The 13,055-nt window shown below is 39.0% G+C and overlaps 1 protein-coding gene across 3 annotated transcripts; it reads left to right on the top strand.

Moving 5' to 3' along the window:
• The first annotated feature begins 6,379 nt into the window (after nucleotides 1-6,379).
• gpnmb (glycoprotein (transmembrane) nmb) lies at nucleotides 6,380-12,922 on the top strand. Of its 3 annotated transcripts, none has more exons than XM_088404214.1 (12): nucleotides 6,382-6,568; nucleotides 7,600-7,755; nucleotides 8,106-8,249; nucleotides 8,680-8,853; nucleotides 8,968-9,129; nucleotides 9,366-9,695; nucleotides 9,773-9,814; nucleotides 9,877-10,071; nucleotides 10,711-10,816; nucleotides 10,906-11,126; nucleotides 11,193-11,283; nucleotides 12,413-12,922. In XM_088404214.1, the coding sequence occupies exons 1-12, from the start codon at nucleotides 6,499-6,501 to the stop codon at nucleotides 12,564-12,566; spliced, it is 1,845 nt and encodes a 614-aa protein (XP_088260340.1). In that variant the 5' UTR covers nucleotides 6,382-6,498; the 3' UTR covers nucleotides 12,567-12,922. The 3 variants fall into 3 exon arrangements, with proteins under 3 accessions (XP_088260341.1, XP_088260340.1, XP_088260339.1); XM_088404213.1 differs by having other exon boundaries at nucleotides 8,106-8,270; XM_088404215.1 differs by lacking the exon at nucleotides 9,773-9,814 and having other exon boundaries at nucleotides 6,380-6,568; nucleotides 8,106-8,270.
• The last annotated feature ends 133 nt before the right edge of the window (nucleotides 12,923-13,055 follow it).

Below are 13,055 nucleotides of genomic sequence, written 5' to 3'. Positions count from 1 at the left end.
AAAATAAAAAAATACACTTGCGAAAAAATGGCTTGATATTTAAATGTCGAATTTTACTTAGATTTACTCCTTGAGATAAAAATATGCATCACATAGAATTGTATGTTTCCAAAAAATAAATATGAGAAGACAAATCAGCCATGCACAGACAGTAGCATTCTATTTCCTCTCAAGAAACAGGAGCAGGTGAAAAAGGGGTTCATATCAAAATAGTCGACTAGAATAAATCAAATGAGTTAATAGATCCAATGCAGTACGGCAAAGTATTCAAATTAAATCGAGCTTTGTAGCAGAAGGCTCATAGTCCAAATTCTTTCTTGGGTGTGGAACAGTTTAGAAAAAAAGTGGTGTTCTTAAGTTAGTACTTTGCATTGTGAGGACTTAATTTCACACAAAATGAAGAAATAATAGAAACAAACTGCAGTCAATGAAAATACAGATCATATTTGAGTGTGAACCAGTCAAGTAAATTGTGCATAACATAATGAAATGTTATCTCAAGATAAACCTAGAGAGGCTAACATAAATGTTAAAATAATGAAAATTTGACTGTGATGTGTTTCAAAACACTCTATCTGCGTAGTGTGTACTCTATAATGTACACTGAATTTGTGCATCTGCATAAAGAGTTTGACAGTGAACAGATTTTAGGCAGATCAAGAATGAAAATGGAAAAGAGGAGTGGCCCTAAGGAAGAACCCTGAGGTACACCTCTCTTGACAATAACAACAATAAACACAGTTGTCTCAAATGAAAACACAAATTAAACCAAAGCAAGGCCTCCCTGGATAAGTCAATATGATATAATTTGTCAGAGAGGAAATAATGATTGACCATGTCAAATGCCTTTGTAAGGTTAAAAATAAACTAAATAAAGCATTTGTGAATTTACTTGTGGAAAAGCCTGACTGGAACGAGGACAGTATATTGAAATCATTAACATACAGCGATTGCTGATTAAAATCTAATAATTACATTTTCTTTGCAACAATATCTTACACAAATACTTTTGCAGCACTTAGATGTTTCAGCAGATCTGAATCTAAAATTAGACAGATGGTAGATCATAAGAATATTTTTTGAGCACAGCTTTTACAAGCCTGTCATTAAAGGAGTTGCCATGACTGAACAATGACAACATTCTCATTTTTCTTTTTTTTTTTTTTGGAAGGAGGGACAGAAAGCCACCCACTCACGTGCATGACAATTTCAGTTTGGTGGCAACGACGTTCGCAGGCTGCGGCCCATCTGTCAGTACCGGAAAACAACGGCGGCCGAGTCCTGCTTGGATCTCATGGTTCTGTCTTGGCAGTTTGAGAGTTCATCTGGATGGAAAATAAAGATTTCCCAGCAGGTTGCTATCACAGAAAGATTTAGAGGGCTATAGCACTGCCTGGTGGCAGTAAAAATATTTTTATGAGTCTTTTTTTTTTTTTTTTATAGCATTTTTTAACCCCCTACTGGACACATCTTGAAAATCTGAATTGAGTCAAGTTTTTAAGCACACTTTCTCCTTACATACAATATTATAGGTGTATTCCCATTTGTTATCATTATGCTTTTTTGGTGATCGATAGGAAGACATTGTTCTGCAGTACTAAAGTTGGTAAATGCTATCACTTCCTGGAAGGATGAGCAGACGACCTTTGGTGCATTTTGCACCAAAGCTCCCGTCCCTCCTCCATTGGAGATGACAGGGCCGCATGTCCTCTCATGTTTGTGATTACAGCCAGGACATCTGAGAAACACACTGGCTTAAGTTCAGTTGTGTCTTAACATGCAATCGCTGTTAATGTAGCGCGTCGGGATAATTGTTCTTCACAGGAGTGTTTTCTGAAAGGGAGCAAATGTGGTAGGGGAGTAGAAAGAGAGGGCGGACCCAAATGAGAGGCCTTCGTAGAGGATCACAGACGGGGTCAGGGTAGGTCAGCGCCGCGTGTTCTGGTGGGAGCGTGTTCATAGGGCAAATGAGGATTGAAGAGAAAAAAAAAATCTTCACGCATTTCCAGAAGTGAACACTTCCATATGTTATCTGCCTGAGCCAAAATACACTGTGGTAATTTTTTTTTACTGTCAGCACATAGCAGCACCAAAAAGACGGACACACACACTCACATAGACACACGAGAAAGAATGCGTCTGCATTCCACATCTCGGTTAAAAACTCTCTCCATAAGGGTGATTGTGAGTGTGAAAGGTGTCAATGTGCCCTGTGATTGGCTGGCAAGCAGTCCAGGGTGTAACCGGCCTCTCGTCCAAAGTCAGCGGAGATTGGCCTGAGTGCCTTACAAAACGGAGTGGATTGTATTTTTATTTTTTTTTTTTGCTTCACAAATATGAAATGAAAGTTAGCAAAAAAGTCATTTTCTTTTTGGCAAATTTGCAGAAATTTTAAACAGATGTTTTATCCCATAGAAATGCAAGTTTAGATTTTTATGTATAATTTTGCAATATTTGTCAGGCAGGCATGTCATTGTTCTGGTTTACTAATTAAAAAAAAGGCCATGTTTGTGTTTTCATTTACTGAAAAGGGGAAAGAATTATGTACAATTCTAATAGGGAACACATTGTGAACCTAATCTAACGTATACCGATTACAATGATGTGGATGACAGAATTTACACACTCAAAAAAAGATCAACCTTACAAAGTACATTGATAATTTTCTGACGGTAAAATTATAACTGTTTTGCTCTCTGGCTAATGAAATGAAAGAAAAAAAATATGACTCATAAGATTCAAATTAGGGAAGTTTTATCACTTAGTTTTGGATTTGTTAGTGTAAGAGCAGTACCATTCAAAAGTTTGGAAACACCATGTGATTTGAACACTGACATTGTTTTGTAAAAACAGACCGCACAATTACAACAAATGTTATATAATTCAGATCATTCACAGTAGGCTCCTTTTGCCCAGATTTTTCATAGCTTTGCATAGCTTGGTATTTTTTCAGGCAGCTTGGCCTGGAATGACATTCATCTCACAGCTGTGTATTTTCAAAAGTTACCAGCTTGAATTTCAGTCACCTCATTGTGTGTGTGAGACCATGTGAATTGAAGAAGATCCCAGGTATTTTCTGTCATCTTTACAATGTGGATGTTGCTGTATAACCTGGATTTTTTTTTTGCTAACAGCTTGTGATTTTTAAGTCATCAGCTTGAATGTGTTGGCATCGGAGTGTTTTTAACCATTTGAATTTGTTTTCAAGAATTTTATGACTTTATGCTGTGGAATGACGCTGGATAACTGGAATTACTTTCTATACATGACTGTGCATTTTCGGGAGTTATTTCAAATTTCCAAAGTTTTGACTGGTACTCTATCTCCTATAGGGCTGATCCTCATTAGGGTCATGGGTGAAGTGAACTTCTCCCAGCTGAATTGTGACGATCCATTAAGCCTACTAGCCAATCACAAGGCAGATACAGTGGCATTAAAAAAAGTATCTGCACCTTTTGGAATTTGAATCTCATCTTTTACAAAAATCACACAGATGCTTTATCTAAAAATCCACCCAAATGTTCTCAAATGTTTTTCATAGGTTTAATGAAAACAATAAACAGTGGGAAAAAGTGAGGAATAAGCAACTGAACCTTCTGCCCAATGAGACATTGAGAGCAATTAATAACATTTATTTATTTCTAAATACTGTACTTTAAGCCAGGGTGTGACCAATCACTGAGGAGTTGTTTGAAGTTTCCAGGCCTACTCTAAACACATACTCTGTAAAAAAAAAAAAAAAAATCTTGAAGAAAACCATGAACAGAAGTAAATCATGCCTTGCTCAAAAGGGCTCTCAGAAAACTAGCTCTCAAGAATTCTTGATTTGCATAAAACTGCGAAAGGTTACAAAAGCATCTCTGAAAGTCTGGATGTTCATCATTCCACGGTTAGAGAAATTATCTGCTAATGGGGAAAGTTTGGCAACGTGGCTTTGCTCCCAAAGAGTAGCCTTCTGTCAAAAATGGTGCCAACAGTTCAGTGCAGAACACTCAGAGAGCTAAAAAAAAAAAAAAGAGCCCAAGAGTGTCTGCTAATAACTTACAAAAATCATTTGCACAGTCCAATATCTCAGCAATCGACTATATGTAAACCACTAGCAAAAAAGGGTGTTCATGGGTGGACTACACAGAAGAAGCTCGTGCTGTCAAAAATGTAATATTTGAAATAAGACAATGAGACACTACACAGAACTTCTGGCAAACGATTTTGTGGACAGATGAAACTAAAGTCGAACTGTTTGAAAAGAACACGCAACGTCATGTGTGGAGGAAAAACGGACAAGCTCACCAGATATCAACACCTTATTCCCACCATGATGCATGGTGGAGGGAGCAGCATGGTTTGGGACTGTTTTGCTCCCTCAGGGCCTGGACAACTTGCAATCATTAATGTTAACATGAATTAAAAGATGTATCAAGAGGTTTTGCCGGAAAATCTGAGGCTGCCTGTCAGACAGTTGAAGCTAAGAAAAAAAAAGGATGCATGCTGCAAAACAACAATGATCCAAAACAGACGGGTAAATCAACTTAAAAATGGTTTCAGAAGAAAAAAATACACTCTACGGAGTAGCCAAGTAAAAGTCCTGACTTGAACCTCATTGAGATGTTGTGGCATGATGTCAACACGATGATACATATGCCAGACATCCCGAGAATCTGACTGAACTGCAGCAATTTTCCAACTATAGGAAGCGTCTTGCTGAAGTCATTGCTGCCAATGGTGGTGAAACCAGATGTTAAATGTGAAGGGACGTATTCCTTCCCCTTCTGAGATTGTTTACATGTTATCATCATTAAAAACATACTATTAATAACTGGGTGTTTTTAGCAAGACACTTTTCTCATCTGTGTGATTTGGGGAAAAAAATGACATCACATTTAATGGTGATTTTATGCATAAATGTGAGAATATCCAAAATGTTAAGATACTTTTTCATGCCATTGTACAGACAAAAAATCATCGGCAACTTGGGCAAGTTACTTCAAAACAGTAATACATTATTTATTACTTATTACTGTCATTCCAAAGTAATAAGTTACATTATAATATTACTGTCCTGCATTACGTTCACATTACTCTCTCTTATAAACGCTGTAAAAAAATTAACAGTTGTTGAAAGTTGGTTTATATTGCTTTAATCTTCTGTTAATGTTTAAAAAGGATACAGTTGTACAATCTGGTAGATAATAGATAATAATAGATGATAGATAATAAACTCATATATAGTCAGCGTATCAAGTTGAGGGAGGGGGGCGCGAAAAGATTTCTCCTTCTACGGGCGAGGACTTGGCAAAATATAATTGAGAAGCACTGCCTAAAACTAAATTATTTATTTATATTTTTTTACATGCTCAAAACTATCCAAAAATAAACATTATTGCTTCCTTGGACTTGTAAATGATGCCTAAATCACTGGAAATGTGAAAGAAAAATGTACAAATAAAAAGACCAAGTTCTCTGCATACACCGGCGTCATCTCAAGGCAACCAAATGAACTGCATTCGTGTTATCAATTGCTTCAATAAATTTTATACATTTAAAGTGTTTAGGAGCATTTCTGGGCAATGCATTATAATGCATTGTAACGTGCATTACTGTCATTTGTACAGAGTAAAATATGATTTGTTTTTTGGGTGTAAGGCCTTACACTACTGCATTACAGCAAAGAGTAATGCATTGCAATAATTACATTACTTTTATAATGCATTACTCCCAACATTGCCTAAACCTAACAGTGAGGCGCAAAAGTGAACCACTAGTCCACTGCGCTACTTTTTCTTTGGCCTTTAGTTAAGATTGAAAAGGAATTTGGAGCAAGTCCTCGTGAGGGGTAGCAGCACAGAAAAAATGATGGCAATCACGTTGGATGACGCGCACTTTGTAGCTTGCACAAATTTTCCTTCTGCTTTTGGGCCGCTGTGGCGCAATTAGCTTGGGCCTATCACTGGGTCAGTGTGGGTAAAGTGGCAATCCCGTGGACAGTGTCACACGGGGTTACACTCAAAATATGCAGCAGGAAAAAAATGCAATAACATTAATGCAATTGGGGACATCTGACAAGACTTCATTCAATGAGTCACATTGTCGCCCATTTCTGACTCTGAAATGTAATAAATTGAACATCCGAGAAAAAGTGCAAGTAGAGGACATACCTACATTTGACATCCTGATCGAAAATCTTTGACCACTTATCACTTCTTCGCATAGCTTTTCATTGAGGATCGCTCGTTAGAAGTGGCCAGAAGAAAAGAGGAAGAGGATGCACCTTCTCCTCATGACTTCCTCGCCTCATGCGCCCTAATGAGGGATGAGATGCGTCTCGTTAGCGGACGTCACATGTCCATGTATTCACCACCACTAGATTGAATTATTGCACACAAGCACACAAACAGGCAAATCGCAGCTGGACGAGCAGGGGAGCGGGAGAACATCACGCCTGAGCGCACATCCACAAGCACAGAAGGACTACTTTCTTTCTTTTTTTTTTGTGAAGAGATGGGAGCCTTGAAATATATTTTTCCTCTCGCATTCATCTGCTTTGTTTATCGTGCTGATGGACGGAAAAGTAAGACGCCCGCAAGAAAAAATAGGCTTTATTCAATTAGTTACCAGATTTAAATAGGTGCGTCATTGATCTCTTATGACTAGAAAAAGCACATTAAATGTAATTTTACACACAATGTTGATGTCTTCCGTCAGCTCACTGCTATAGTCATGTGCTGTTAGGCTATCTTTTTTTTTTTTTTTCTTTTTTTTTTTTTTTTTTTTTACATGTTTTAAAAACATTTTGTGTTTGTAAAGACTACAAGAATACAACCTTAGATTGTTTTCCAGCCAAGTGTATTCTCAATCTATGGACAGTTTGGAGCACTGGTATCAAACTCAAGGCCCACGGGCCAGATCTGGCCCACCACATAATTTGATGTGGCCCATGAAGTTTCTGGCTAAAATACCAAAATTGCAAGTTGTTTCCAACCTGTATTTATTTATTTATTTGTTTATTTATTTATTTTGTTCCCAAATTGTCTTTTGAACAGTTTGACTAGCCTCTCATTTAAAATTAGAAAACAGAAAACGGAATGACTTCACAGTCATTCCTGCCCTCTGACAGAGACTATAACTACAATGTGGCCCAAGATAAAAATGAGTTTATTTTAGGGTCAAATTGATGCAACTTTCTAAACAATGCTAAACAATCCCCCAAAATGGGTCACTTTGAGGGACAATCCAAAAAAATTGGGTTGTTTCATCCAAAACACCCAAAAAATTGAGGTCAAATTGACCCAAATTACAGTCTGGTCTTTTTCTTGTTTGTTTGTTTTGAATACAATTGGGCTATTTATGACCCAACTTTTTTTTTTGAATGAGCTATCTGTAGAACGAACATAATAAGCTCGTAGAGGGAAGGCCTGTACTGAGATCCAACCCAGCATCTCAGGAGGCACACACAATAAACTCTAGCATACCATGCTCTCTGAAAAACATGGAGACACATTACTAAATTGAAATAAACACAATTTGCTTTTTAAACTATTTTTAAAACACTGGACTGGAAGTGATTCAAAATAAAGCGCACCTAAACTTTTCTCTCCCCAGCATATGCTGACGTGTTCCCCCACAAGCACAACCTGGAAGGAAAGTCTCCTTTTCCCATTCCATCCATCCCAGGTTGGAATCCCGATAGCACCCCATGGGATGACTACCTCTACCCGCCCATAAAACCCAAACCCAAGGAGCTCATGCGCAGACGAGGTGAGTTCAAGTGCTCTTCAGTGTTTATACAGCATAGTATATTGAAAAGAAAAAAATATATATATATATATGTTATCCTCAGCTAAAGCGTGACCTGGCCAGTTCATGCATTTTTACTGAGGTTTTGGAATTTTCAAAGGGGTGCTCTGCTTTTTCTTTTTTTTTTTATACAGTAATACTGCCATCTGCTGCTTATGCTTATTCTGTTAGTTACTTTCTGCCATCATAAAAAAAACATTTCAGTGTTCTGTTCGTCATCGTGCTGCTGACGTAGACAAATGAAAAAAGTTTGTAGTAATTCGTCATGATAGACACATTGAGTGTGTTAAACTGTTGACTCTATGTCCCAGGTGGCAAGCCCACAGTGCGCCTCACCAGCGACAGCCCTGCACTCAACGGTTCCATCATCTCCTTCACGGCCAAGATGGAGTATCCCCCGTGTCAAAAGGAGGATGACAGCGGTGAACTCGTGTGGGATGAGCACTGTGACGACGGTACGGAGCTGGAGGCCTCAGGTGCAGCCAAAATGGCCCCACCAGGCCTTCATAAGCCTCTTTGAATCAAACTTGAGTTACTTTGTTGATTTACAGATATATGGATAAACCATATGACAATTTGTCACCTTAAAATTTGAAGAATTTTTCCTATTGTGCCATTTGTGACACCTGTCACAGGACTTTTCTGACATATTTCAAAAGCGGGTTTGGAAAATGAACAATACATTGTTCTAGGGAAAAGGGTGTTAAAAGTTCATCCTTTAAGGGTTCAATGGCCTATAAGTAAGGCAGGACCCTCAAAGGTACATAATAATATTTTTATTTATAGGAAAATTTGTCCCTTAGATATAGCAAATATTAACTTACAAAGGGTACTTGCTAGGTCAGGAATAGGCCCCACACCACTGTGCCTTTTTTTTTTTTGTAGCAAACGGTCAAGTGCGCTCGGGTTATGTATACAACTGGACGTCCTGGATGGACGACTACGGCTTCGGGAAATGTACGGACGCCACTAAATGCAACGTGTTCCCCGACGGGAAGCCCTTCCCTCAAAGCAACGACTGGAGGCGCAAGAACTACGTCTACGTGTGGCACACAATGGGTCAGAAAGCAGACCATATCGCAAGCATTTCACAATCATAGCATACGGTGCATGTATTAAGTCACAGATACAAATAATTCACTTTTTAAGATTATTTTTCTCTTCTTGTTACAGGACAATATTTCGAAACATGTGACGGCCACGCCTCCAGTCTCACGCTCAACACCTCCAATATCCCTCTGGGAGCGGAGGTCATGGAGGTCATGGTGTATCGTAAACGTGAGCGCCGGAAGTACAGCCCTTTGAGTTCTGACAACACGATTTTCTACGTCACAGGTAGGACTACACACTTTTTTTTCTAGCGGGGTGGATGAAAGACCCACCAAGCATTTCAATACTAGGTCATATTTCCTTTATATAGATTTGCCTAAGGTTGGTTGTTTAAAAATGTTTTTACATGTGTATATCTCTAAATGGTCTCGCCTGGGTCTAGAAATTAAATATGGCCCTTCAACCAGTGTACTTGAGGTGAGATTTGTCCGCAAAGCTTTTTTGTGCTTGTCCGTATGAAGATATGATCCCAGTGGCAGTGGACATCTCGCAGAAGTCTGCAGTCAACCAGTCAGCCAAAAACGTGTTCTTCAGAGGTGAAGTTATCCTTTTCCAAGTGCATCTCCACGACCCCAGCGGTTACCTGAAGACGGCGGCTGCCATCGACTACATGTGGGACTTCAAGGACGGCAACCAGGTGGTGACCCACCGCGATGTGACCACGCACGCCTACAGCAGAGTGGGCAACATGAGCGTTAAGCTAGTGGTGGAAGCGGCGTTTCCGACAGAGTGTCCACCCGCTGCCGCCACGTCCATGCCGACAACATCCACGCCGCCGCCACTCCCGACTGGTAACACATTTCTATAATTAATACAAAATTACTGCGAAAAAATTTCCTTGGTGGTCATGTTTATATTCCACCTCTAGAGCGTCACACATCTCCACCAGCCATGACGACGATCCCCCAAGGTGGGCTCATGCAGCTAATATACATGTCCCATGATCTGATGTCATTGTCCTACTTTTCGCAGAGGTCTCCTCCTCCAACTCAACTCCTGTCATCGCGACAACAGACTTACCCATCTCGGAAACTGTCCCATACAATTTTTCAAGTGTGTCCCCGGAGTCAACGCCCTTTATGCCTCTTCGCAGCAAGCGTGTGCTTGAGAACAACGGGTGCTTCCGTTATGTACACGGAATCTTTGTGGGTAACATCAGCATCATTGGTAGGTTTCTGGAAAAGTTTTTTTTTTTTTTTTATATATATATACTGTATATACAGTATATATATATATATATATATATATATATATATATATATATATATATATATATATATATACTGTATATACAGTATATATATATATATATATGAATCATGTTCATATATATATATATATATATATATATATATATATATATATATATGAATCATGCCCTATGAATCATGACAAAGCTTCTCCATTCTATTACAGCCATAAAATTTACATCACTCTCCAACAAAATTAGCAAAATGAAGGTAGCCCACTAAATTTGTAAGTGCCTAGATCCAATTACTGTAAAAAAAAAAATGTAAGCAGTGCTCTGCTTTTTCTCTGTTTTATAAGACTGCCATCTGCTGCTAAATATACTGTAAAATCTAACGAGACCTAACAAAAAACCTTGACCGACTTCAGTTCTAGTGCCTGTCAAGATTTTTCTTCTCACCCAGACTCAGCTTAACCTAATATTTTCATGTACGAAAACACCAACAAAACACAGCTCAATATGAATCCCACATAAGCTCTATTATTCACTTTCTATGTACTCATTCTATTATTCATGTCACTCATATTATGAACGGCTAATGACATCATTTTTCACAGAACCCAAGCAGCCACTAACGAGCAAAACCAACAACCGCATTGTTGACGTGTTGGCTGCCAGAGTAACCAAGACAGATATCAGCTTCCTGGTGAAATGCCTCGGCAGGTGTGTATGCATAACATTACACGGGCAAACAATCATTTTGAAACTCACCGATGCAAGTCTTACCGCAAAATTTCCTTCCTCCTCTTCAGCGTTCCCACGTCGGCGTGCACAATCGTGTCGGATCCCACGTGCACGTGGGTGCACAGCATCATGTGCAACGACGTTCCACCTTCCGCAAAGTGCGAGGTCAACCTGAGGAGAACTTTCCCGCAGCCGGGGACCTACTGCGTCAACATCACGCTGGAGGACTCTCGCAGCCTGACCCTGACCAGCACCACCGTCACCATCAACAAGTCCCAAGCGGGCCCTGGTGAGAAAGGCAAAGTGTTAGACAAAGTTATTCAGGAATGGTCATGGAGAGTTCCCCTTCCTCTAGAGTCCAAGAACCCTCATCCCACTGAGGTGGTCCTCTCTACAAGCGCCGTATTGTTAGCCTTCTTTGCATTGATTGCATGTGTTGTTTACAGGTAAGAAATGTCAATGTAAAACATTCAAATTGTTTCATATTTACCATTCAAAGGTTTGTGGTCACTTTGAAATGTCTTGATTAGAGATAATAATTGGTTTATTCATTTACAATACAAGGACACGTGCATTTTTATTATCGATACCCAAAAAAAGGTTATATAGCCAACCTGCTTCTTGTCTCTCTTTTTTTTTTAACCAAACCCCCAAATTGACACACCTAGCAGTCACTCCCTTTTGAACAAAAAATATTACGTGCAAACTATGTAAACTATGTAAACTATGTTTATTTGAATGTTCACCAATCGGAGCAGCACTAAGCGTGTTCTATTATAGTCTACACATTTCTATTCTATTCTAAAATATGCAACAGTAGACACCACATTTTTTTTTGCTAGCTTTCACCTGAGAACTCGTCCTCCGCTCTCCAGTGCCATCTTGACAGGTTAGCATCTTTTGACGAAAATCCAGCCGTTTTTTATCCATCCATCATTTTATCCACTCTTGAAAATGGCATTTCAGTTGCTGAGCGCGAATAATAAGCATTCACTTAAATCACTGCTCACTTGTTTTGGTCACGCGACGTCCCCAAGCCTCTCAATTATTAACTGTTGGTTCTAACATTAAAACATTACCACAAAACAATATCAAATAATATAGCGAACCATAAACACGTTTCTGAGTTCAACTACAAAGCAGGTTAGCACGAGCAAGGACAGGTGATTGTAATTTAATTCTCCGCAGGTGAATCATCATCCATCATTCTGAAGCCGACATGACGTCACAGCAAAAAGAAAAAAAATATCTCTATACATATAAAACTTTTAATATAATCAATTCACTAATATAATGAATTCACTATTATTTGCTGTTTCTTTTATGTTCAAAAAAACCTTTGTGTAGGTCGCGAGAAGAACTTTTTGGTCTTTTTTTTTAAATGATGAATCACACATAGTACCCGGATGTTCAACGCTTACCTATTGAGGCAGTTGCAACCACCCCGAGTACCCCACGCTTGTAATTTGAAAGAGTAAATCAAAAGCGTTTTTCTTTCGAGGAGTTTTCAAAGTGACCCCAAACTTGTGAATTGAACAGTCGCTTGTTCGTGATAGGCTTTTCTTTCCTTTTCAGGCGCTACAAGGTGTACCGGCCCATTCGCAGGTCGCTGATAGAAAATGGGAACAGCCGTACCCGAGTTGCGGGTAGCATGATTCGCCTGAGGGAGGCGCTGTTTCCCTCAAACGAGGAGCGTCATCACCTGCTGACCGAGAGGCATCCTCTCTAGGTGGCCCTCTGTCATGCCACTTAGTCACTCACATAGTTAATGATAAATCCATTGCATGTAAAAGACGAGGATCAAACGCCATTACATGATGATGGCATTGATTTTCATATAAAAGTGTGACTAGTGAGCTGTTGGTTCCATCACAAAGGTGATTTGCGCTACATCTATTTGAGATACTTTTTTTTTTTTAATCTATTGACTGACGTCAGAGGAAATCAGTGTATGTAATAATTTTGCAGGAATACATTATGCAATATGGCATTTAAGTTTCTAACATTAAGTGTGAAGCATTCAAGTTTTAATTACTCACACTAAATAAAAGAACGTGATTCTAATAAAAGCTGTCAACTAACAAATCATTGTCCAGAAGAATTTTAATGAGACGTCTCTCTACAAGCCGATTGCAAACGTATTATGAATCTAAAATCATTCAAACGGTGACCCTGAGTACACTTCGTGACGTTTACAATCTCCAACACAAATATTGAC

Source organism: Hippichthys cyanospilos, chromosome 21, assembly GCF_059441005.1.
Source record: "Hippichthys cyanospilos isolate Australia breed blue-spotted pipefish chromosome 21, RoL_Hcya_1.0, whole genome shotgun sequence".
NCBI lineage: Eukaryota > Metazoa > Chordata > Actinopteri > Syngnathiformes > Syngnathidae > Hippichthys > Hippichthys cyanospilos.
This window is presented reverse-complemented; position numbering and strand designations above follow the sequence as displayed.